Source organism: Castanea sativa, chromosome 6, assembly GCF_040712315.1.
Source record: "Castanea sativa cultivar Marrone di Chiusa Pesio chromosome 6, ASM4071231v1".
NCBI classification, from domain to species: domain Eukaryota; kingdom Viridiplantae; phylum Streptophyta; class Magnoliopsida; order Fagales; family Fagaceae; genus Castanea; species Castanea sativa.
Window position 1 is genome coordinate 17,291,912 of NC_134018.1, and position 27,017 is coordinate 17,318,928.

The 27,017-nt window shown below is 37.2% G+C and overlaps 1 protein-coding gene across 1 annotated transcript in view; it reads left to right on the forward strand.

The window, feature by feature from the left end:
- The first annotated feature begins 1,373 nt into the window (after positions 1-1,373).
- LOC142640431 (protein NUCLEOLAR FACTOR 1) overlaps positions 1,374-27,017 on the forward strand; it is a 37,346-nt gene continuing 11,702 nt past the window's right edge. The window contains exons 1-10 of the mRNA XM_075814528.1: positions 1,374-1,550; positions 1,732-1,848; positions 2,072-2,207; positions 9,438-9,532; positions 12,149-12,299; positions 12,697-12,841; positions 13,582-13,705; positions 22,108-22,208; positions 22,295-22,426; positions 25,462-25,542. Coding sequence (XP_075670643.1) covers positions 1,523-1,550; positions 1,732-1,848; positions 2,072-2,207; positions 9,438-9,532; positions 12,149-12,299; positions 12,697-12,841; positions 13,582-13,705; positions 22,108-22,208; positions 22,295-22,426; positions 25,462-25,542 — 1,110 coding nt within the window. The 5' untranslated portion in view covers positions 1,374-1,522. The remainder of the gene's footprint in view (positions 1,551-1,731; positions 1,849-2,071; positions 2,208-9,437; positions 9,533-12,148; positions 12,300-12,696; positions 12,842-13,581; positions 13,706-22,107; positions 22,209-22,294; positions 22,427-25,461; positions 25,543-27,017) is intronic.

The following is a 27,017-nucleotide window of genomic DNA, read 5'->3' on the forward strand; positions in this document are numbered from 1 at the left end:
CATTGTAGTTAAAAGAATATTCAATTATCCACCAACATATTTCACTTATCTAAGAAAAAAAAAAATCAAATCCCACGTTCAGCCATTTTTCTAAAATTTAGCATACCTCTTCAAAATTTAAAATTTAAAATACTCACAACTTTTAAAATCTTTTCTTTTTACAATTTGTTTTCCTGAGGATTCTAATAGCCCAACAATAACTTCTCCTAAACTCTAATTATGGTTTTTATTTGAGTTTGTATTTAGCTGTAAAGGTTGTAATTATCTTTTAGTTGTAACTCATGTATATTTTCATCAAGTGTATATTTTGAATATAAATACAAAAACGTGGACAACATTGGAATGTCTACTGTCCACCTTCAATTCTGTAGTATTATTTTACAAACTAGCCTCTGAGTATGCGCGTGAGTGCATGCTCAAAGGCTAGGCTCTTCTATTTTTTTGAGTAGAGGTTAATAATTTGCATAAATTATAATTTGGGATTAATATATTTTTCAATTATAAAAAAATCTAGGGGTGTGATGAAAAAATTATTTCACCCACAAAAGCTTAACACTTATCACACCCCTAGGTTTTTTTTTTTTTTTTGTGATTGGAAAATATATTAATCTCAAATTATAATTTATGCAAATTATTAACCTTTACCCAAAAAATAGAAGAGCCTCATGCTTAAAGGCTAGTAAATATGATAGAATTTTAATTTACCGAAGTTTAATAAAATTAATAAAAAATTATTTTGTAGTTAAAATATCGGATACCGTCTACACACTAATATGTACACATTTAAGTATGTAAATGAATTGAAATTGTGGCTCTAAGTCACATTTTAAAATTTAAAATTGTGACTTAGATTCACAATTTCCCTGCATTTATACGAGTTTTGTTCAAAAATACATATAAATAATAGGATTAATTTTTCTAAAATGCAAAATTCATCCTATAAATCTAGTTAGAATTCATTTTAGTAATTTAACTTTTTAGTTCTTTAAGTTCAAGGTTATTTAATTAAGGTTTTTTCATTAATTTCTACTAAATTTTTTCTTTAAAAAAATAGGAAATATTTTTAATTATCAATTTGATTTTTTTTAATTTAAAAAATTCAAAAAACTAAAAATTTTTACAATTAACTACAACATTTTCAAAAATTGGTGGAAAAACTTTAATCGAATAAAATTAAAACTTTACCGAGCCAAAATAAATGAAAACATAATGAGAGAAAGGAAATAAATTCAAATAAAATATTAAAGTAAAATTTTGCATTTTAGCCTGTTTAGCTTCTTTGTACAACTTCGGGGAAAAAAAAAAAAACCCCACTTTTCCAGTTCTCCTAAAAAATAATATAAAAAAGAAAGTTCTCCCGCTAAAACCTTGAAAAGTAGGGTTTTACCTTTTAATTCTCAGTTATCATTCATCAGTAGCAGTCCCAGCACTAGCAGCATCGCCCCTCTCTCTCTCGCTCTTCGACTTACCTTATATACAAATATTATCTGTTGTTGTGTTTTAGGTTTGTTTTGGGTTTTCAATGGGAAAGCAATTCGGCAAAAATCGAGGTTAGCTTCTCTCTCCGACTCTTTCTTTTTTTGGCTTTACAGCCTCTCTTTCTTTGCCCTAATAGTCCAAATTACTTTGATTCTAGTTTTCATTTTTTGTAATACACGCTCAACTATTCTCTCTGTATGCTTGTTTAATTTTTTTTTTCTCTGATAAGTTTTATTTTACCGGTTTAACTAGGATTGAAGCGATCCAAAGCGCCCTCCAACTCAGAAAGTAAACATGTAATTAAGAATCGCCGTGTTGAACAAAAGCTTGCTCGTACTTGTACTCGTAGCCCCTCGCCAAGTCCCTCAGGCACGTTAATCATTTTTTTTTAATTAATACATTGTGTATGTTTTATTAATTCTATCAATTTTTATTTATTTATTTTTAATAAGAAATTATGGATTATGAGAATGTTTAATAGAACTGTCTATTGAAGTTATTGTGAATTATTGAGGAAGTTTTAAAAATTGGATTAGGTAATATCTGTTTTGGTACTAGAGTGAATGTTTTTGGGCAAAACTTTTTATTACAGGGGAGCCGTCAGAGGAGCAATCTAGTGGTGCGGCTTCTGAAGAAGAAGTGGTTCATAGAGAAGCATCAATGTATGATAACTTATTGATGTCGTTGCGGTCATGTGGCAAATTAGTTGACACTGCGTACAAGAAGAGGTAATGGTTTTTCGTGTCCTGGGTTTGTTTTTTTTTAATGTAGTTGAGCAACAAAGGGAGATTCACGTACTCAGTTTGTTCAATTGTAAAAGTTAGTGTAAGAATGCTTTATGCTTATGGTTTTTAAGCCTAATATTTGATTTCATGTGATTTCATCTTGTGATTTAATGGTGTCACATTCTTTGTAGTGTGGTGATGATGAGTTGTTTGCTCCAATCGAATGTAAGATAGTCGTGCAAGTGTCATTAAGATGCAAAGATCTCTCATTGTTTGATATGACAATTCTCTTAGTCTTGCGAAACTAGTTTACAAAAATAACATTCATGTTTTGAGAATCCAACTAACTGGCAACTAATTACACTTTTAGCTATCTTTTTTTTTTTAATCCATTGTCCGCACACTTGTGTCTGTGCTTAGTGTCATATATTTGTTTATAGCCAGTCCCAAGCCTGGGAAAAGGAGGAGGGTTGTGGTAGGCAAATTCACATAGGTATTGTTACGATATGGTGGGTTTGGCATGTTTTATGAGGAGGAGTTTTACATAAGAGAGCATGTGGTCCACTTCTATAAGTATTTGTACCAAGAAATAGACAGCTAGACCTTCAGTTGATGTGTATACTTCACTAAAATCAAATAGACTAAAAGAAATTTACTTGAGAGGAAGTTTGAAAGGAAACGATTATTCCAGTATTGGAGGAGTTAAGGGGGAGATAAAACCCTAGGGTTGTATAGATTCACCATGGTTTTCTTTCAACAGTGTTGGCGGGTGGTTGAAGTGGATGTTATGGCATTTTTTGAGGAGTTTCATGAGCATTGTCAATTTGAAAAATCCCTCAATGCTTCTTTTAGCTCTCTCCTCTTTGCTTGGAGAAATTGGTTTGGAAAGTGCCTGTCAACCGCATGGAATATGGTCCCAACATGTTTAATGTGGTTGGTTTGGAAGGAATGTAATACAAGCATCTTTGAAGACAAGGAGAGACCCTTAGACCTCTTAAAAGCTTTTTTCTTCGGTTCTTTGTTTCAGCGGACGCGTGTTTGATTTTTACGAATTGTATTTCAATTTCTGAATTCTTACACTCTGTTAGCTTAAGTTTTTGAGCTTCTTGTATTTTTTTCTTCATTAGAATGTTCACCATCATGAACGTGATGTTCAGCTTATTGCATAAAAGTTTTATTACCTACTAAAAAAAGGAAAAATCCCTCAATGCTTCTTTTATTGCACTAACTCCCAAGAAACACATTCCTATCAATATTGGGAATTTTCAGCCTATTTGTTTAGGTTGGGAGTGTTTATAAATTGTAATAGGCAAAGGTGTTGGCAAATGGATTGAAAATGGTACTTGAAAAACTAACTTCTGAGTCACAGAATGCATTGATGGATTGTAGGCAAATCTTGGATTTGACATCCTGGGTGTGATTTGCAAACTAGATATTAAGAAAGCATATGATCCTGATAATTGGTTGACTCTACTTTATTTGATGGAAAGGAGATAGGATTTAGTGAGAAATAGAGATGCTGGATTCGTAGTTGCATTTCTGCAATTTGATTCTCAGTTTTAGTGAACAGCTCCCTTTTTGGCTTCTTTAGTATTTCAAGGGCTCTTAAACGGGGTGACCCTTTATCCTGTTACTCTTCATTTTGGTTATGGGGGTCTTGAACAGGATGTTTAAGAGAACAGAGCAGGGCAGCTACATTAGCAGCTTTAGGGTGGGAACTACAGCTGAAACAGGGCTTTGTGTCGCTCACCTTTTATTTGCTTATGAAACTATTTTATTTTGTGATTCAAATGCCTAACAAATGCTTTATATCAAAATGGCACTGACGTGTTTTGAAGCTGTTATAGGATTAAAGGTGAACTTGAGCAAGAGTGAGACAGTGTAGAGAGGTTGGCAACACGGCGGAGCTTGCTAATATCTTATGTTGTAAGATTGGGAATCTGTCGATGAATTATTTTGGAATGTCCTTGGTGGCATCCTTCAAAGTGAAGATGGTTTAGAATCCAATTCTAGGAAGAAATGGATTGCAGATTATTAAGACGAAAGAAATTATACTGGTCTAAGGGGGAAAGGATAACATTGTTGAAGAGTAAAATTTTGAGCTTTCCTACATACTCTCTCTCTCCTTGTTTACCATCCCTACTTGTGTGGCAAACAGATTGGACAGATCACTGAGAAAATGTTTGTGGGATTGTTCGGGAGAGGAGTTCAAATACCATTTGGTGAGGTGAGAAATATAGTTTGCCTGCCTATTTTTACTGGTGGGTTGGGTGTAAGGAAGATAGGGACCTTTAATCAAGCTTTTTTTAGGGAATGACTTTGGCGTTTGGGTCGATGGATAACACTTTTATGGAGATGTAATAGCTTCAAAGTATAGGGAGGAATTGGGTGGGTGGACTTTAAAACTTGTTTGAGGGACTAATGTTTATAGCCTGTGGAAAAACATTAGAGTGGGTAAGGATAGGTTTTTACGCTATGTGCGCTTAGATGTAGGAGATGGTAATTGAGAAATGGTTTAGGCATGACACCTGGTATGGGGATCATTCTTTGAAGGTGTTGTTTCTTGACTTGTTTACATGTTCCACAACTATAGATGCCTCTGTTTGTTCTGTGATCATTAGTCAGACGGATGGGGAGATGCGAAGCTAGAATGTTAGTTTTCAAAGAGCTTTTAATGATTAGGAGTTGGAATCGGTGAATGCTTTTCATTATCTTCTTTACTCTAATACCCTTAGGAGAGAGGTTTGTGATGGACTGAGTTGGAGGTTGAAAGGGGGTGGTAAGTTTAATGTTTGCTTTTACTACAATGCCTTGTGGGTTACTTGTTTAGTATTTTTCCCATGAAAGAGTTGGGGTTACCCGTTAGGGTGCAGCCTAGTGGTTGGAGGCTTGGGATGAGCTGTAATTTCAGACATCTTGGGTTCCATCCCCACTAGGAGTTCCCCTGGATAACCTGTTATACAGTTCTGGCGGGTGGGGTTGTGACCTTTCTTTGTTGGAGGAATTGGGTTGGCAATCATTTATCGAATATATAGAACTTGGTTCCTTATGTTTGATGTGGACACTGTGGATGGAACAAAATAATTGTGCTTTTGAGGATACAAAAAGTTTGGTGATTCAGTTTATAACTAAACTTTTGAGGATACAAAAAGTTTCGTGATTCAGTTTATAACTTTGTTTAGTGTATCCTTGTTTGATTGGTCTTGTGCTTGGGTTTTACCAATTGTAATTACCTATCTGAATTTCAAGAGTTGCTACACTTCTGTATATAATATCATTTCTTTACAATCCTTTTGGCCTTCTTTTTGTTCATTATATATGTACATGTAGTAGCCTTTTAAAAAAAAAAAATTGTCGGTCACTAATCAAAAAATATTTCGTATTTATTCTTTTACTATTAAATTTCTGATAAAAATTCAGATGAAAAAACTTTACTTCCTTTGGACAAGTAGAACCAAAAGAATAACAGGAAGTTGGAATGTTACAAAAGAGTTGCAGGAAATTAAGTGGTTCATTAGGATGGGTCCAATTGGATGGCTTATGGCACACTTACCATACATTTTGTTTACTGTTGGAAAGGGAACATCTCATTATACTTATTGTATGCATTTTGTACATCTTTGAGCAATGATTTTAAGTACCTTGATATGCCAAGTAGACATGAATAATGATGAGTTATTGTTTGTTAGTTGTTATTTATTAATAACTCATGTTCCTCATTGACCTGAGCATTTGACCTTTTTGTATGCCATATTGATGCTTGTCACGTGATGCATTATATTTTTTAATTTTTTGAAACCCTTTATTGAGTTATACCATATAGTTGTAGAGTAATGAATTTTCATTTTATATTTTTTATCCAAGCAGTGTAGCTTTTAAAATTGCTAGTGATGCTATTCCCTTATGGATTAGCTACTTCGATTGAAACACTCATTTTAAATTGGATAAGCCCTCGATGTCTAGGATAGATAGGGCTCTAGTTTCTCTCGATTGGGAGGATCACTATCCGGATGTGACCCAACGGATTTTACCTCGTCCTATTTCAGATCACTTCCCCATATTAGTGGAGGTAGGACGGATTGTAAGGGGGAAAAGTCCTTTTAGGTTTGAAAACATGTGGCTAAAGTTGGATGGGTTCAAAGATAGGGTTCATTCTTGGTGGAATCGATATTCTATCTCAGGTACCCTCAGCTTTGTACTTGCCAAGAAGCTGAAAGCATTGAAGGCAGATATTATTCAGTGGAACCGGAGTGAGTTTGGAAATATAGAGCGTCGGAAAAAAGAATTGGTGGAGGCTTTGAGATTATTGGACGTTAGGGAAGGGGAGTATGGTCTTTCTGAAGTGGAGTTAGGTGAGAGGGCTGGGTTGAGATCCCAAATTCAGAACCTTCTCTTTTTGGAAGAGATTTCGTGGAGACAAAAATCGAGGATGCTTTGCATTAAGGAAGGAGATAACAATACCAAATTTTTCCACAAGATGGCCAATTCTTGGAGAAGATATAACCATATTAGTATGTTGGAAGTGAATGGGGTTATCTATGAAGACGAATCCGAGATGGCTGACCAAGCTGTACAGTTTTATAAAAATTTGTACAAGGAGACAGAGGAGTGGACGCCTTTTGTGGAAGGATTGGAGTTTGATCAGATAGAGGGGTTGGAGAGGGACTGGCTTGAACGGAGGTTTGAAAAGGAGGAGGTCCTTCGAGTTGTCAAAGAGATGGAAGGAGATAAAGCTCCAGGTCCTGATGGTTTCTCTTTGGCTTTTTATCACCATTGTTGGGGAATTGTGGAAAGAGATGTCTTAGCTGTGTTTGTAGAGTTTTATCAACACAGTAAGTTTGAAAAATCTCTTAATGCAACTTTCTTAGCCTTAATCCCTAAGAAGAATGGTGCTTCCAATATTCAAGATTTTAGACCTATTAGTTTGGTGGGGAGTGTCTACAAGATTTTGGCCAAGGTGTTGGCAAACTGCATGAAAGAGGTTTTGGATCAGTTGATATCTGAGTCTCAGAACAGTTTTGTGGGTGGTAGATAGATTCTTGATTCAGTTCTCATTGCTAATGAGTGTGTAGATAGTAGGGTGAAAAGTAAGATTTCGGGGGTTATCTGCAAATTAGATATTGAGAAAGCTTATGATCATGTGAACTGGGAGGCTCTTCTTGATTTGTTGAAGAGAATGGGATTTGGGGTGAGGTGGTGTAGGTGGATCCGCACATGCATATCTACAATCTAATTTTCTATCTTGTTTAGTGGGTCTCCAGCTGATTTTTTTGGGAGCTCGAGGGGATTGAGACAAGGGGACTTGCTTTCCCCCATGTTGTTTCTGGTTATGATGGAGGTCCTCAGTAAGATGATGAAAAGAGCTGAAGGGGCTGGTTTGCTTGGAGGATTTAGGGCCGATGGTAGACGGGTGGAGGGGTATGTGTATCGCATCTTTTGTTCGCGGATAATACAATTCTGTTTTGCGATGCTGATGAGGAACAGATTCTACATGTCCAGATGCTTCTTCTTTGTTTCCAGGCAGTGACAGGTTTAAAGGTTAATGTGCTGAAAAGTGAGATGGTTCCTATTGGGGAGGTTCCTAATATCCATATCCTAGCAGAGCTTTTGGGATGCCGGATTGGATCTTTGCCTATGACCTATCTTGGTATGCCTTTGGGGGCGTCCTTCAAGTTCCCTACTGTTTGGAATCCTATCTTGGAGAATTTTGAGCGTAAGTTGGCCGGTTGGAAGAAGATGTATTTGTCAAAAGGTGGAAGACTAACGTTGCTTAAAAGCACTTTATCTAGTCTCCCCACTTATTATTTGTCTCTTTTTACCATCCCTACGCATGTGGCCAATAAAATTGAGAGGTTGCAAAGGGATTTCTTGTGGGGGGACTCCAAGTTTCATTTGGTGGGATGGGACAAGGTGTGTGCACCTTTGAAAAATGGTGGGTTAGGGGTAAGAAAATTAACTACTTTTAATAAAGCTTTACTAGGGAAGTGGTTATGGAGGTTTGAGATTGAGGAGACAAGGCTTTGGAGAAGGGTCATAGCTCTCAAGTTTGGGGAAGATTGGGGGGGATGGAAGTCCAAGCTTGGTAGAGGGGCGCATGGGTGTGGCTTGTGGAGAAGTATCCGCATGGGATGGGAGGATTTTAGCAAGAATACTTACTTTGAGGTAGGGGTGGGGGATAGAGTGAAGCTTTGGACTGATCATTGGTGTGGGGAGTCTTCTCTTCAGTTGTCTTTTCCGAGCGTGTATGGGATTGCATCCAATAAAGAGGCATCGGTGGCCTCTTCTCTTGAACGGTTGGGGATTGAGGAGCAGAGAAGCTGGAATGTTCATTTTATTCGGAGACCTAATGATTGGGAAATGGGTGGGGTGGATGATTTTCTCAGTACATTGGGTTCTAATCTTCCTCCCACCGAAAATGTAGATCGTATGCGATGGAAGTTGACAAAGAATGGGGACTTTGATATTCGTTTGTTTTACAATAAGTTGAGAAGCCCCGCACCCATTATCTTCCCTTGGAAAGGGGTTTGGAAGGTTAAGGCCCCTCGGCGTGTTTCCTTCTTTGTGTGGACTGTTGTATGGGATAGGATCCTTACTGGGGATAATTTGAGGGGTAGAGGGTTGGATTTTGTCGATTGGTGTATCATGTGCTGCAGTAATGGGGAGACGGCGGATCATTTGTTACTACACTGTGGAAAGGCTTCTCGACTGTGGAGTTTGGTTTTTAGATCTTTTGGGTTTTCTTGGGTCTTGCCTAGATCAGTTGCGGATACTCTATTCAGTTGGTGGAATTGGCCTGGAAAGCATTCGTCTAGCATTTGGAGGGAGTGCAATAGGAGGACGTTCGAGGACATGGAAAGCTCAGATGACCAGCTTTTGGCCTCTCTTAGTGGCACTCTGTTTGATTGGTCTAGGGCTTGGGGATTCACCTCTAGTGATTCTCTCCCTATGTTTCTTAGTTCTCTCCTGTGTACTTAGTTTATTTTCCTCTCTTCTCTTTTTTCTCTTTCTTTTCCCTTTGTACTTATCTCTCTGCCTTATGTTTTTTGCATAAGGTAGTGTTCTTGAATGCATATATTTTTACCTATCAAAAAAAAATTGGATAATTAATCAGCACTACTAATACTTACCTCTGGCTTCTTGAAACTTTGTGTTAAGTTGAATTATAAGGTTAAACAACAGTTTTTTTGAGGAATTTAAAATTTACAGTTATCATGTGCTTCTTTTGTGTAATAGACAAAGACAAGAAGAAGGTAAAAGTGACTCCGAAGTAGATGAAGATGATGGCTTTGAATCTTTTAGTGTCTCGGTCGAAGATGATAAGGAAGACGGTAAGGAATGTTTCTTGGGATTTATGGTTTATTTAGACAACTATCTAAAGGTTTTTTTCTCTATGTCCCAATAACATATAATATGCTTTTTTTTGTTTTTGTTTTTTTTCCTTAAAAGGCTTTTGTTAGATGTCTATAATCTATAAGCCTTTTTTTGTGATTGTAGTTTCAATCTATGTTCTCCTAAGTACTGAAAATGCTGATTTTGATGGAAATCAAGATCAAATAACTGAGAGAACTTGAAAAAGAATTGCCTTAGAATTAAGAATCAAAACTGGAATTACAGAGAAACTGGAGAAACAGAGTTCATGTCCAGATCTGAGACTAAGATAAAGTTGCATAAAAAAACTGATTCTACTCTTACATAACAAGCCTATTTATAATCTTTAACTAGTAGGAAATAAAGTAGCTAATAGGTAAGCTAGGCAGGCTATCACAACATAAGTCCAAGCTGAAATTAATGAGAACATATGGTAGATCTGAGAAGTCAAAATAAGGGGCTGGCTGGCTGCCCTAAGAGAAAGGGTGGCTGGTTGTTTTGGCTTAAGAGTAGAGGGGGGTTGGTTGGCTGGCCTAAGGGTAGAGGGTGGCTACATCAGATTTAATTGTTGATTATCAAATTTCTATTCTTGTACATGGGCATGAATAAGCTTCTTTAGGTTTTCTTTGGGTTTGTTACCTTCAGTGGTTGTTCACTTAGTTAATTATCCAAAAAGAAAAGGAAAAAGAGTGGTGGTTTGCCAAGTTTGTTTACCATTGGTTGCTTTTCTAGAAGTGTCTCTTCCCCCCCCCCCTTCAAATTTCTTCTTTCTCCCCTTTTCTGTATAACCTATGCCTATTACCTAAGGAACAATTTAAATGGATTTCAATTGTCATAATTTGGGTTGTGGACAAGAATGCTGAAATCAGTTAATTTCCCCCCTTCTCTCATTTGAGGGATGAGATCTGACAAGGCATTCAGGACCCTGCTTTGACTGACAGTTGTTCTCTATTTCCATTCCTTGCTGTCCATCTTCTCTGCCCATCACAAAGACTAATAATCACGAATGTTGAAAGCGGCAATTGGAAATAGCTTTCTATCAGTCTGACCTTTTCTTTCAACCCACAAGCATCTATAGAACAGTTCTCTTTAAAGTAATACCTATTGATCTCCGTTTCAAACTTTGCCCATTCTGGAAAATTCTTACCATCTATAGAACAGTTCTCTTTATTAATCTGATTAGTCAAATCAACGCCCCTTTCAATGCCTACTTTTTGCTCGTGTGTGTGTCTATAGAAATTATTTTCAGTTTGTTATCAACGAATCGCATTAGAAGAGTTCTTAGTTCTGATGTTTTTGGGATTTTATTGGTAGGCCTCTTTACTTTATAATATCTGAAGCATTGGGTGCTTATTAAAAAAAAAAAAAAACTTAAGCAGTAGGCATGTGGGGATGCATTCAACTGGAATGTACATTTTAGTAAATGACGTTTAACAAAATATTGCGTTTGAAACAATTCATAAAGTAATTGCATTTGAACTCATGATTGAAGGCTGATTTAGCTGGCTTGACGGCTTCTTGTTGGCTGAATTGTGCCATGTCTGAAATTGTGAGTTGTGTTAGAATTATAGGTAAATGTTAAATTCACAATTTATATTAAATTCACAATTTTCTAATAGTTTAAGGCTTTGGGAGAATCGGTAATTTAACATGGAATCAAAGTAGGAGATCCTAAGTTCGGTTTTTGTCTCCACTCTACCTCTCATTTAAAATGTTAAAAATTCTATGTGTTGGGCCCTAGTTGTTAAGGAGGAGTTTAAGCCCACACGTGAAAGGGAGTGTAAGAATTATGGTTAAATGATTAAATTTACCATTCTTAACAGCTTAAGTTTTTGGGAGGATCAGTAATTTAACAAGTTGAAAACAAAATCCAAGTCACGATTTTAGTTTAAAACATTTTAGACCTATACTCAACTTATAGACAGATGAAAGACTTGGGGTTTGGCCTACAACCACCAATGGCACCACCAAACTGCCGCCATACCTGGCCACAATACCCTCAAATCAGCAGTTCACTCCCAAACCAAATGCAGTTTGAACACCCCCACCTTAAACCACCAAACTAAACTGTGGGCGAAAATTGTTGAGATTGAGAAGTAAGGTGCCTCAAAATTATGGGTGAGTATAGAAAGTGACAGAGGGAGATATAGTGTGTTTTGAGTGAAACTGAAAGTCTAAAATCGTGAGTTGAACTCACAATTTCAGCCCAAAATTGGAATCATGAGATTTCAGATTTGGTATAAAGTAAGAAGAAAGTCACCTCAACCTGCCAACTCATGCTTGAAATTGTGGCTTCAATTCATGATTTTACTGAAGTTTTCAGTTGAACCCTTGGTTCCATTTCCTTAAATAGTGAATTTTATAATTGCCACGCTTTTCAGATAAGTTTTTGGAACACAGTATTTTCAATATATATGTGATCTTCGGAGTTGGTATATTATTTGTGTGATCCAATATAGTTTCTCCAACTGCAAAGGGATTTTGACATTTTATATGCTTAAAATCCTTTTGTCTTTAATCTTAATGAATTGGATTGGATTGGATTGAACTAATGACGAGTTCTCTTCATACTATAGAAAGTACAATACAACAGCCTGACATGGTGGACCCTGGGGAGCAAAGTGAAGATGCTGAAACTGAAGATGACCACGAGGCCTCTGACACAGATCAGGAGCACGATATCAGAGCCAATGGTCAAACTTCTACTGATGGATCAGAATGCATGAGGTCTATTTACATTAAATGCCTTTCTGATTCTTCTATTAAGTTGTGGTTTATCATTTGAAATTATTATCATTATTAGAACACTATTTTTTATACTTATATATAAAATTCTAATCATTATCTAGCGATTACTTTTGGGCAATCGATTAACAACCATACAACTTGTAGCATGTCAATCTGACAGCTATGTTTCTTGAGTTTTTAGTTTTTTATATTTGTCCATTGATCCTTAATTTTTTGAGACTCTCACCTATTGGCAGTTTTTATTAAATATTATTACATGTACATGCATACATACTATATATATATGTAAAATAATTTGAATTTTATGTGATCTTTGTTTTATTTCAACTAGATTGCATCCTTATAGATGTGTCATTAACTGTATATGATCTTGTAGTTCCTTTAGTATACACTTGGAGCACAAGTTATCAAAAGAAGAAGTTGATAATATGTCAACAAAGAAATGGAAATATAAGTGGGAGGTGCCTGTTGTTGGGATGTCAAATTGCAAGTGGATGGGAACTGAAGAGTGTTTCTTAAAGGTAAGCTATCGTGTTGCATTCCTTAGGATTACTTCTGATAAAGATTATCTGACCATCTTTTATACTAAAGCTTTTAAAATTTATATTTTATTGCAATTATGATGTGGCAGTAACTTAGAGAGAACCACATCAAAGAACTCATATTCAAGGCCTGAGTACTGTCTTTCTTTTTATTCCCCTCTTTTGCATCTCCTTTCTCACTAATCAAATAGAGCAAAAATGGATACTTTATAAGCACCAGTATAAACTTTGAAAAGCAAGAAAACTTCAATTTATTATATATATAAAAAAGGGTTGAAAGAGAGAAAAGTAGGACGTTTTGATAAGCAAATCCATTTAATGCTTAGACTGTTATTTGAGTGGGCCTGGTGGGGTTGGTTATATTCACTTGTTGGGGAAATTTTCATCGTATAGAGGTGGAAGGCTACTGTGCTACAAAACAATGCGCTACCTGAGTGGAATTCTGTGGCAAATTTGTAGAAGCTACTGAGGAGAAGAATAATTAGGTTTTGAATTTTGAAATTTGATTTTTTTGACCACATGTTAATGTCTCATCACAGCATACCCAAGCATTAATTAGAATTTAGAATCTTAAATCTGGTTCATAAAATCTGTTTGTTCTGTGATTTGCAAGAGTATTTTGATCTATTATTACTTATTAAAAAAAAGTATTTTGATCTATTACTATTGTCTTCATTTTTTTTGCTGAATCATGTAGTCCCTTTTTTTTACTTTTGCAGGATGTTAACACCAATTCTGATTATGGTCTGAAGCTAAAGTTGTATAAACACTGGTTGGATGTCTATAAGACATCTGGAGGGGATGATTTTCATTCATCTAAAGAGAGATTATTCTTCTCCCTTTGTAAGTGAGCCTCATCTTGTAGTCCTAGATTAATATCTTTTCAGTTGCATTCAGTTGTGTCTTGTCATACTGCAAGTTATTAGTTTTAAATCTTTGCAATTGATTTTCTGAGAATGTTTTGCCCATATTCCTTGCTTCAATGATGAGTGGAAGTGGAGGCTACCAAGGACTATCCATATGTAGCTTCAGGACCTGCATCTTATTCGATGATACTATGTATTATCTGGTTTAGATCTAAGAATATCAAGGATGGAATCATTGTTAACATCATAGGATTTTAAACTTTTTGTGTGCTTTTGTATGATTTTCTTAGTTAGTTCTTACATAAGCTCACAGCCTTTTCCTAATAAAGCAGTAAATCCCTACTGAACATGAGGGAACACCTCTCCATCTACAATTTCTACTTTTACTTCAAGATTCTTTTTCTTATGATTTGCTGCCCAAGTTCAAGTCTCTCTCTTTTTTTTCTTGGATACCTTGTAGGGATTCTTTTATTACTTTGGTTTCCAAAACAATTGGAAAGGTGCATATCACCTCAGCAAAGCACCAACATAGAGGGCTTGTAGATTCAAGGAGTCCATGTGGATTCAAGGGTTTGCATATAGGTTCAAGAAATTCCTTGTGGCCTTTAGGGTTTGCATCTAGCTAGAATGAATTTTATACTATCTTTCACACTTTTCAACCTGTGTCAAGTTTCATGTTGAAAATTGAATTATCGTGTGTCCTCGAGTTCTTGAGGTGAAAGATGTTAGGCCAATTAGCCTGGTGGGAATTATATATAAATTACTAGCAAAGGTATTGGTAAACAGATTGAAAGGGGTATTGTGAGAGAGAGTGTTATGCAGAACCCTTTCATCCAAGGGAGGCAAATGCTAGAATCAGTTCTCTTAGCAAATGAATGCTTGAATAGTTGTATGAATTCAAGTATACGAGGGGTGCTGTGTAAAGTTGATGTGGAGAAGGCTTATGACCATGGAAACTGGGATTCCTTTTGTATTTGCTTGAACAGTGTGGATTTGGTGAAAGATGGAGAAAGTAGATAGAATTCTGTATATCAACAGTCAGTTTTCGATTTTGGTGAGTGGTACACCAGTTCACCCACAATTTTTTCAATAGGAGCCGAGGATTACATCAGGGGGACTTAATATTCCCTTTGTTGTTTGTGATTGTCATGGAGACTTTGAGCAGGTTGATCAGAAGAGCAGTGTCTGGAGCTTACTTAATAAGCTTCTCTGTTGATGATAATTTCTCCATTGATTTTTTTTTTTGGATAGGTAATAAAGATATATATTCAAGAACACTACCTTATGCAGAAAAACATAAGGCAGAGAGAAAAATACAAAGGGAAAAGAAAGAGTAAAAAGAGTAACTAAGTACACAGGAGAGAGCTAAGGAACATAGGGAGAAAATCACTAGAGGTGAGTTCCCAAGCCCTAGACCAGTCAATCAGAGTGCCACTGAAAGAGGCCAAAAGCTGGTCATCCGAATTATTTATGTCCTTGAACGTCCTCCTATTATGCTCCCTCCATAGACACCACATCAAGCATAAAGGAGCTAAATTCCAAATGCTAGACAAATGCTTCCCAGGCCAATTCCACCAACCGAATAGAGTATCCGCAACCGATCCAGGCAAGACCCAAGAAAACCCAAAATAACTAAACGCCAAACTCCACAGCCAATAAGCCTTTCCACAGTGTAGTAACAAATGATCCGCCGTCTCTCCATAACTACGGCACATGATACACTAGTTGACAAAATTCAACCCTCTACCCCTCAAATTATCACCTGTAAGAATCCTATCCCATACAGCAGTCCACACAAAGAAGGAAACATGCCGAGGAGCCTTAACCTTCCAAACACCTTTCCAAGGAAAAATCATGGGCAAGGGGCTTCTTAACTTATTGTAGAACGAACGAATATCAAAGTCCCCATTCTTTGTCAACTTCCATCGCATACGATCTCCATTCTCAGTAGGAGGAAGATTAGAGCCCAAGGTACGAAGAAAATCATCCATACCACCCATTTCCCAATCATTTGGTCTCCGAGTAAAATGAACATCCCAACTTCTCTTCTCCTCTATCCCCAACCGCTCCAGAGAAGAGGCTATTGATGCCTCTTTTTTGGATGCAATCCCATACACACTCGGAAAAGTCAATTGAAGTGGAGAATCCCCACACCATTGATCTGTCCAAAACTTCACTCTATCCCCCACCCCTACCTCAAAGCGAATATTCTTGCTAAAATCCTCTCATCCCATACTGAGACTTCTCCACAAGCCACACCTGTGCACCCTTCTACCTAGCTTGGACGTCCATCCCCCCCATTCTTCCCCAATGGCATACCAAGATAGGTCATAGGTAAAGACCCGATCCGGCATCCCAAAATCTCTGCCAGGACATGCACATTAGAAACCTCCCCAATGGGAACCATCTCACTCTTCAGCGCATTAACCTTTAAACCTGTCACTGCCTGGAAACAAAGAAGAAGCATCTGGACATGTAGAATCTGTTCCTCATCAGCATCGCAAAACATAATTGTATTATCCGCGAACAAAAGATGCGATACACATACCCCTCCACCCGTCTACCATCGGCCCTAAATCCTCGAAGCAAACCAGCCCCTTCAGCTCTTTTCATCATCTTACTGAGGACCTCTATCATAACCAGAAACAACATGGGGGAAAGCAAGTCCCCTTGTCTCAATCCCCTCGAGCTCCCAAAAAAATCAGCTGGAGACCCACTAAACAAGATAGAAAATTAGATTGTAGATATGCATGTGCGGATCCACCTACACCACCTCACCCCAAATCCCATTCTCTTCAACAAATCAAGAAGAGCCTCCCAATTCACATGATCATAAGCTTTCTCAATATCTAATTTACAAATAACTCCCGTAAGCTTACTCTTCACCCTACTATCAACACATTCATTAGCAATGAGAACTGAATCAAGAATCTGTCTACCCCCCATAAAACTATTTTGAGACTCAGAAATCAGCTGATTCAAAACCTCTTTCAGGCAGTATGACAACACCTTGGCCAAAATCTTGTAAACACTCCCCACCAAATTAATAGGTCTAAAATCTCGAATATTGGAAGCACCATTCTTCTTAGGGATTAAGGCTATGAAAGTTGCATTAAGAGATTTTTCAAACTTATTGTGTTGATAAAACTCTTCAAACACGGCTAAGACATCTCTTTCCACAATTCCCCAACAATGGTGATAGAATGCCAAAGAGAAACCATCAGGACTTGGCGATTTATCTCCTATCATCTCTTTGACAACTCGAAGAACCTCCTGTTCAAACCTCCGTTCAAGCCAGTCCCTCTCCAACCCCTCTATCTGATCAAACTCCAAACCTTCCACAAAAAGCCTCCACTCCTCTGTCTCCTGGTACAATTTTTTATAAAACTGTACAGCTTGGTCTGCCATCTCGGATTCGTCCTCATAGATAACCCCATTCACCTCTAACATACTAATATATTTATACTTTCTACGAGAATTGGCCATCTTGTGGAAAATTTTGGTATTGTTGTCTCCTTCCTTAATGCAAAGCATCCTCAATTTCTGTCTCCACGAGACTTCTTCCAATGTGAGAAGGTTCTGTATTTGAGATCTCAACATAGCCCTCTCGCCTAGCTCCACCTCAGATAGGTCGTGCTCCCCTTCCTTAACATCCAATAATTTCAAAGCCTCTAGCAATTCTTTTTTCTGACGCTCTACATTTCCAAACTCACTCCAGTTCCATTGAATAATATCTTCCTTCAATGCCTTCAGCTTCTTGGCAAGTACAAAACTGGGGGTACTTGAGAAAGAATATCGATTCCAGCAAGAATGAACCCTATCTTTGAACCCATCCGACTTTAGCCACATGTTCTTGAACCTAAAAGGACTTTTCCCCCTTAAAATCCCTCCTGCGTCCACTAATATGGGAAAGTAGTCTGAAATAGGATGAGGTAAAACCCGTTGGGTCACATCTGGATAGTGATCCTCCCAATCATGAGAAACCAGAGCCCTATCTATTCTAGACATTGAGGGCTGATCCGAACCACTCGACCATGTATAACTCCCTCCTTCCAATGGTAAATCTATCAAGCTAAGCTCCTCAATGAACTCAGAAAAATTCTCCATAGCAGGGGTAAGTCGTGAACCCCCCAACCGTTCACTTGGGAACCGAACAATGTTGAAATCCCCTATGTAGCACCATGGAACTTCCCAAAGTTGTTGAAATCCAATTAGCTCATCCCACATCTGCCCCCTCAAGTTTTATCATTCGAGCCATAAACCCCAGAACATGCCCAAATAAAACCATCCCCCAAGCCCTGCCACCGAACTGAAACGGAAAATTGACCCACCACTACCTCTAACTTTTCTAAAACCCTCCTATCCCACATCATCAAAACCCCACTTGTTGTCTGATCCGCATCCAAGGCTGCCCAATCTACATAGGGACAACTCCACAAGCTGCAAATCAACTATCTATCCATGCCTGCAAGCTTAGTTTCTTGAAGGCAAACTACATCACAATTCCATTCCCGTAATAAATTTCTAACTACCAGACGTTTCTGCGAATCATTCAAACCTCAAACATTCCATGACACCATTCTTAACTTCATTGACATTGTAAACTCCCTAGTACAACCTCAGTCAAGCAGTCAAAGAAGAGAAAACTAACCGAGGAAATCAAATTCCTCAACTCCCTCTTCCCTTTATCCTTGGAGACAGCTTTTGGTGGGCAGCATCTTTCCTGTGCACTAGCTTGGCTGCCTCAATCTCTGTCTCAAGTCTTTGTAATAGCAAAATACACCTCTTCTCATGTCGACCCAAAGAAAGCCCCATTAGCTTACTAAAACCAAGGAGTCTATGTTTCACCCAATTGGACACCTTCAAAGTGTTATCAAACCTCCTCACCTCACTATTACTATTCAATTCAGCCATCACAACCACCCCCAGAGGATTAATAGACATCAAAGGGGAAGAACTCTCCACATCACCTAGGACCTCAACTGCATAAGCTGTTTCGACCTCAGTCAATACCAACACCGACTGGTTAACCTCATGGGAGGTGTCTATCCCCTGAATATCACTTACACTTTCAACCCGATCACCTTCATCTCCACCCGGCACACCCCATTCCTCAATCCCAACTCTCGGTGGGCTCAGAACATAATTGGATAGCTCAAGGCCTTTAAATGCCCTGACACCCTTTGTTTCTGCCTTACCCGGTGTGAACGGAGGCTCATCGGCGCAAAGCTCACCAGAAAAAAGACTCTTAGCCTCCGCTAAAGTCTCCTCAGGGCATCCCATATGCTCGGTTGGAGGAACACACGCCAAATCAGTCCTCGTGGTGTGGAGTAGGGTTGTAATGGCCCTATCCAGTTTCGTCGGTGAGGCCCTGGCGTGAAGCTCAACGGAAAATGGAGCACCTACCATCGCCGATACCTTCGTCGGACCACCCTTCATCTCGGTTTGAGTCGCCGAGCTGGCCGCCGCCGTCGGGGCTTGATGTCGCGCTGTGCCGGCCCTCATCGGTGGCGCCGGTGACTCCTCAGCGAGATTGAGCTTAGCCCTTGTGATGTCCTGAGCATCCGAAGCTTCGTGAGGTGCTTTGGACATCACAAAGGCATGGGCTTCCTGACTTAGAGGTCTCGGATCCCCCAACGTTGGGCTTTCACCCACTTCCAGCCTGCTTGGGCCAGTGGGTTCTGGAAAAGAGATCACTAGAAGGCCCAATGGAAGGCCCACTTGAATACCAACTTGGTCTGAGCCCACCACAGGAAAACCATGAACCCGTGACCCACTGGGCACGTGATCCCTCTGATCCCTTGTTACCTATACGGAACTCCTCAGACCATTTTTCTTCCACACCACCCTCCTTTTTCCTTCTCTATTCACTTCCTAATGTCAAGCTTTTTCCTGCCCAGTCAGAATTCCCCAGTTCACGTTTTTTTCCAAAAGCATGTTCAATCCCATTTGATTTGAAATTCAACGGAGCTCTCCTTTTAATTCGTACCGGATTTGGCTTTCCAATGTTAAACTCCTCTGTACTGCATCGAGAAGGCAAGCTCACCGGCGCTTCACTTAACATTTTTTGTAACATTACTGGGTTTTGCTTCTCTGACTATTTTTTGTCTCTGACCTAGACCTCATGCCCCCACACCGTATCAGCAAAGGATTTACAAGGTTGAATCCCTGAGTTATCCTTATGAAGTTGAGCCACAAATTTCGACTGCCCAGTCTCACAAACCGCATAGTTTTCAGCTTCCAACATCTTCCTTAACTCTAACCCAAAAACCTTCCATCCATTCTTAGCTCTGCCTACTGGAATAATAATGGACCTCCTAGACCCGCTAAGTTTAAGTTCAGTCAACAGTAGGAACAAGCCAAAAGAATTGGAGCTCCGTTGGAGGGTGTACGCGAGATCACCTTCCTTGAACGAAAAATAATACTTCGGACTGATCCCAATGACTATCTGTTCTATACTCTTCATCAACCATTGTGCCACTGTCTTACCCATGAAAAACGACTTCATGAAGAACCTACTCGCTCAAAAAACTTTAAAGAAAAATACTGTCGCCCTTCCTCTACCACCAGTTGAAAAAGTTTGGATTCAATGAAGAAACTACGAACGCCACCCATAATGAAGCAAAGAAATTCCTAATAACTATAAGAATAAGCAAAAGGAGACGTGAAACAATGATGATATCTTGCATTCTATCTGCAAATGAAACTCTTATTTATTTATTTTTGTGAGGCAAGCTCTTCTCAGATTAGGTATTTATGATGTATACTTATTTGTTTTGAGGCTGTACGGCGGTACGGGTATGAGCATTAATCTGGGCAAGTCTGAAATAATGCCTGTGGGAGGTACAACACATCGAGGGGCTAGCAAATGATCTTGGGTGTTGAATTACATCTCTTCCCATGAAGTATTTGGGATTACCTTTAGGAGCTCCCTTTAAGGAGAAATTGAATTGGGATCCCATTCTTGAATGTGCTGAGGTTGGTTGGATGGAAAAGGCTTCATCTGTGTTGTGGACAACATACCTTATTAGATTGAATTTCTTATGTAGTTGGATTATTTTAGGAATTCATTTTATTTTGAGTTCAAATAAGGATTAGATTAGATAAGGATTCTTCTAAAAAAAAAAAGATTAGATAATGATCAGTATTTAAGATTTTTATCAGTCGAGTGTTTTATGGACATGATCTTTTATCCGTGGAAGCTTCATAAAAAGGCTTTAGGCGGTTAATTTAATTAGCAGAAGATTGATTAATGGAGTTTCAAATTGGAGATTTTCCAAATTGCTGGTGTTGATTCTTGACAGCTTAGGTGTTGATGCGTAAGTGTTCTTGCTTGGTGCTATTTCCAGCAACGGGTGCTGATTTTTAAGGTTACCTTTTAAATATCTTGTTCTTTTATTTCCCTCTTGATTATCCTGCATCAATCTGTCAAAAGGAGGTCACCTCACCCTCATCCAGAGTATGCTTCCTAGCCTTCTACATAATTTTTTCATCTCATTTTCCAATACTGGTGGGTGTAGCAAATAGAATGGAAAGACTTCACAGAGACTTCCTTTGGGTTGGTATGGGTGGCGAATTTAAATTTCATTTAGTAAATTGGAATAATTGTTGTTGTCCAATTCGCCTTGGTGGTTTGGGAATTAAGAAGGTAGTATTCTTTAATCAGGCTTTGTTGGGAAGTTGTTGTGGTGTTATGGGCGTGAAGAGATGGCTTTGTGGAGGCGGGTCATAGAGTTAAAGTATGGATCCCCTAATGAGTTTTGGTGCTTGGTGTAGGTTTGGGGATTGTATGGAGTGGGTTTATGGAAGCCTATTAGAAGAGGATGGGATAGTTTTGTGAGCTTTGTTAGATATGATGTTGGGGATGGCACAAAATTTTGATTTTGGCATGGCCTATGGCAGGGGTAGTCTATACCCGGAAGGAGAGGTTTTGTGAATTGTATCTTTTAGCTTGGGATAGTACTGTGACAGATTCAGACATGAGCAGATGTATTAGCATCCTGTGTTCCTTCTGGTAGCACAAATTTTGGAAGTAGTGGATGTGACACAGTGCTCAGAAGTAATTAGGAGTTTCTCATCGCTGCTTTCTTCACGTCTATGCAAACTTTGTGATGTGCAAGAGTTTATCTGGGTGGTGAAAACTGGATTTTTGCAGTTGATTTTAAGTACCTGGTCCTTGAGTTTTGTTGAACTTTCTCTTTGTTTGTTATACATTTATGATTATATGTTTGTCTTGAAAGTTGCCTCTCTGGTTTTTCCCCCTTATTGACTTTATGATCTTGCAATTGAGTATTCATTATTGGTTATACTTTTTTATTTTTTAATTTTATTTTATTTTTTATGTACCTAATTGCTTACACTGTCTTGATTTTTTTCTAGGCAACAGCTATCGGGATATACTGCACTGTAACAAGAAACCCTTTTATCTAAAAGGCCTGGAAGAAGATTCAAGTATCATGGATGCTTACATCATTCATTCTGTGCGTGCAATTACTTGAACTTTCTTGATAGATTTTTGGTGTATGTTATTTTCATAGAATGATTAAATGAAGAGTATATTATGCAGCTGAATCATGTATTAAAAACCAGAGATCTTGTGACAAAGAATGATACAAAATTGGCGAAGCATCCGGAAAGCGCTGACAATGAAATTCTTAATGGTGATAGTTTCCTTGATCATGGATTTACTCGTCCTAAGGTAGTCTTAGTTGTTTTCTTGTGATTTTTTAACAACTTGTACTAAATAGACTTGGACTTTGTTCTTCATTTTTTGTTTTTGCTTTTTAAATTGGTTCCCTGGTATACACATAAGAGCTTTGAACCTAATAGAGTAATTATTAAATGGTTCTCAATATGTAGACTTGGTTTATCATATGAGTTTATAATTCTTTCCTGTTCCCATAGATCTTTTGACCACTTATCATTTTCGTCATTGAAATATTGTGTCGCTAGTAGTGATAAATAGTGCTGTTATGTTCCTGACTTTAGTTGATAGACATCATTTGATGAGAGCACTCCTCCTTGTCTTGTGATAAAATTGATCTAGGCTTTTTTAATCTGTTGAAAATAGCTAGTGATAGAAATTATTTTTAGTGGAAACTTTTTTTTTTTTTATTCCTTTTGGAATTCAATGGGTAGTTCCAAAGAAAGTGGTAGATGTCTACTGTAGTTGGCAAGGGTTGTTTGGTCAGTGTAAAAAGAGCTTCATTTAGAAGGTTGCTCCACTTTTTGAAAGTTTCAAACATACGTGTTTGATGCATCAAACATTTCCAACTTTCAAAACTGTAATTTTCAATTTTGGAAGCTGATACATCAATAAATAGTAAGGAGGAAGGCTTGAAAACGTGCTTTTAAGCAAAGTCAATTGACCTCCTTTTGAGAGATACAACTTCTTCCACCTTGCCAACCGTTGTTTAATATTCTCCAATATTGGGTGAAGGCACTCTTATCCGCTTTTGGTATGATAGGTGAATTGGTTACAATACTCTAAAAGATCTTTATCCCAAGCTCTATGTGTGTTCAGTGGTCAAGGATGCTTGGTATGATAGGTGATTGTTTTTCTCTCTTTGAGTTTTGTCCTCCCTTAGTTTAGTTTCTTGACTTCCCTCTGTTTGTACCTTTTTTGTTTTTTCTAGTTGTTCATCATCATGAACTCCTTGTATTCCTCTTTTTTCTATCATTTATAAAAGTTTTCTGATTACCTATCAAAAAAAAAAAAAAAAAAACCTTACTTTTGAGGATATAGTGTTCAAGGATGTGGATAGCTTGAGGGATCAGCTCCTTGCCTCGTTCGTAGGCCCTTTATTTGATTGGTCTCTCCTTGGCGACCCTTATCTAGTGACTCCCTCTTGACGTTTATTGATTCTCTTCTTTCTTGTACACAGTTTTGAGTTGTCATTGTACTTTTTTGGCTGCTTCGTGTTCTTTTTGCATGAAATAGTCTTTCAATAAAACTTTTTCTTACTTATATTAAAAAAAAAAAGAATAAAAAAGAAGCTGATACATCTTGAATAACAATGAAGCATGAGCTGGTTTTGCCTTGAATGTTTGGAATGAGCCTTCTAGTATATGCTATGAATATAAACTACAAAGCTCAGAAATGGAAAAACATGGTTGCATATGCACCTCAAGATTTTTTTTGGGGGTTCCGATATGGTCGAGACACCTCAAAGACATAGTCAAAACATGGTTTGCCAAAAAAATTGGAAAAAAAAAATCAAAGCCTCAAATCTCCATATGCAATCTTCTTTCTCTCATAACAGCCAAATAGGCGCCAATTGAAGCTCATTGGCGCTTCTACAAGCTCATGAATGATCTCTTTCGTCCTCATCTGGTACATGGTCATCCAAAGCGTGGAAGGATGGATCTGTTGCTTTCTCTGTTACTCATTGGTGCTTCCATAAGCTATCTCCTTTTGTCGTTCTGGCTTGAAATGAACACGAGTTCTTATAGGTGGTTATTATGGCATCTTCTTGCTCTTTCTTCACTTTAAATTATTTTTTAATTCCTTTCAGTTTACTGTCTTATTGCCCAGTTTTATTTTACTTTTGAGACTTTCATTGACAGAAACGAATGGCATAAAACAAGAAAGAAAGTGTACTGATGAAATAGTAACGAATAAAAAAAGAAAAAAGAAAAAGAAAAAGAAATGAAAACTGTATTTAGTATCTAATTGGTGGTCCTTATTCTTTTTACCAATACAATTCATTATATTTATTTGCTTTTTCAACTTTATACATTTGGCCCCAAAGAATGTTGTTGCCTTGTCGTGCCCTTGTTTTTTCTAGAATTGTTGTGTCACTATGTCTTGTGATGTGTTGTCTCATGTTGTGTTCATGTCCGTGATTCACAGAATATAAGTGTAAATAAAATGATAGACCAGTTGTGGCATACTAAGTGTACAAGTTATAGTTGCTTGTTTGACTTAGCAAGTAAATAACTTCACACTTTTTAGCAAAATATTAGCATACCAAAATGTCTATGTATACTTCTATCTATCAGATTATACCTATGCTATTTTTCTTTTTGGTAATTAATTATACCTGTTTAATTGTATCCCACATATTTTCAACAATGGTGCTATATTCTATCTGTATGATGTATATTGTATCTATATGTGTACTTCATAGCCTAAACTTCAGTTTTGAAGAAGATTGAACTCTACAAATTCTAAATTTAATATAAAAACAGAAGTAAAAGTACCAGAGTAATTTAAAAATTGATCTTCTGTAGTTTCATCATAATTTATCTTAAGCCTTTGGATTGAAAGTTTAAATTTGTAACGTTTTCCATTTGAGAATTATCAGTTTCTATACATTGAATTGATTCATCCCATTTGCGTCTTCAATATTGGATCAATTAAATTTTAAGAAGCAGCTGAGTATTACTTGTTCATAATTGTGTTTATAAATTATAATTCTGCTGCTCTATAGTTAGTACACTTGTCTGTTGGTCATATAGGGCTTTCTTTCCTTCATTTTCGAAAACTAGTGCGTGAAACTGTGGCTGTTATATATGATTATAGAAATTCTATCATGAAGGACCCAATGTGGCTTCATCACTTGTAACTTGTCTCCTTTATTGGGAACCACAATAAGTCTTCTACAAAGAGGTAGAAGTCCTTGAGATTGGTTTGTTCTGTGACTGTTATGTTTCTTTTCCCAATTGTTTTATTTCGTATATTACAGTGTGCTTGCTTAATCAACAAGGTCTGTTTTTTATGATGTGCACCAGGTTTTGATCCTCTTACCGCTTAGACGCATTGCGCTTCGTGTTGTCCAAAGGTTAATTCAACTAACCCCTTCAGCCAACAAGGTATTCCATCATATGTCCTCTCTTTAGCTTGATCTGATCTTTTGCTGTGGTAGATAAGCTGGGTCATACATGGCATTCATGTTTATAACTTTATATATTCTCTTTCCATTAGGAGTTGTTCATACTTGTATATGTCTTGTCTTGTATTTGGTCCACCAAATGGAACTTGGAGTCATGTTTCTAAACCATCATTTTGCACCTTTTTACACACACAAAAAAAACCCTTAGTGATCCTTCCATTTGAGCTTTGAAACCTCTTTCGGGACTTATTGTCCTTTATTTTATAGGTAATGTTTTGGGAATTTCTGCTATTGGAGGAATGCTCAAGGTTTGTTATAGGGTAATGATGGGACTTAAGTATTGTCACTAAATCCTTTTGGTCCCCTTTAGACGATGACCTCCAAAATCCTAATTAATGTTGAAGATTGAACGTGAAACCTTGCATTGTTATGAGCTTTAGCACTTTTCAAAGCCCACCAGTTTCCAATTTCCAACACTTTTCTTGCGTTTAGTGGTACAAAAGAAGCTATGGCAGTTTATCAGAAATTTTTTGTCCATGTACTGAAGCATATTAAAGACATATATGATGTTTATGAATGAGCTTTATAGCGGACCAAAAGTAAAAAAATCCTTTATAATTGGATCTTTACAAGGAGAACTTAGATCCTTGTCAAGGTTTAAGGAAAAATGGAAATACAATCTTTATCTTTGTCTAGTTTGTTTACCAGATTCTTGGAAATTCTTTTCGATAACTTCAGGTCATTATAGTTGAATAACCATGCACTTCTTTATTCAATTCCTTTAAATTTTTTATGACCATTAAGGAAATTTTACTGAAAAGGATGAACACCACAGTACACAAGATGTGTGCTTAGATGTTCATTCCTCCATATTCTTGGATCATTAACAAAGTTGAAATAATAGTATATGGGAGATATTTTCAGCTATTACAAAACAAGGTAATATAATTATATTCTAAAAATTGATTGGATTTTAATGCAAAACTTTGTAATAGTTGTGGAAATGGATTGTTATCCAAAGCTCTTGCTATCTCATACTTTTAGATAGCTAGCCTTAGCTATCTAAAAGTATGAGATAGCAAGAGCTTTGGATAGCACTTTTTCTTTTATTAATAATATTCCTACGTTGCTTATCAAAAAAAAAAAAAAAAAAATTTTAGATAGCTAAGGATAATTTTTGGCACACAAAATTATATATGGTCACTCTTCAGAAATATTAGTGGTTCATATAGTAAAGAGAGTGCAATACTTTATGAATTTTTTTAAAGTAGTACTTCACATTATTGCAACTTTTATGATAATTTGTGGCCATTACTAGATTATAGTTTTACAGAAATGTCTATCTTAATATTGAGTTAATTGTGCTTTCTTATTACTTCCTGCAACATAAATTTATGGTGTTATTTATCAAATATTTATATGATAAAAAGTTTTAGAGGTTTCTTTTGTCTTTGA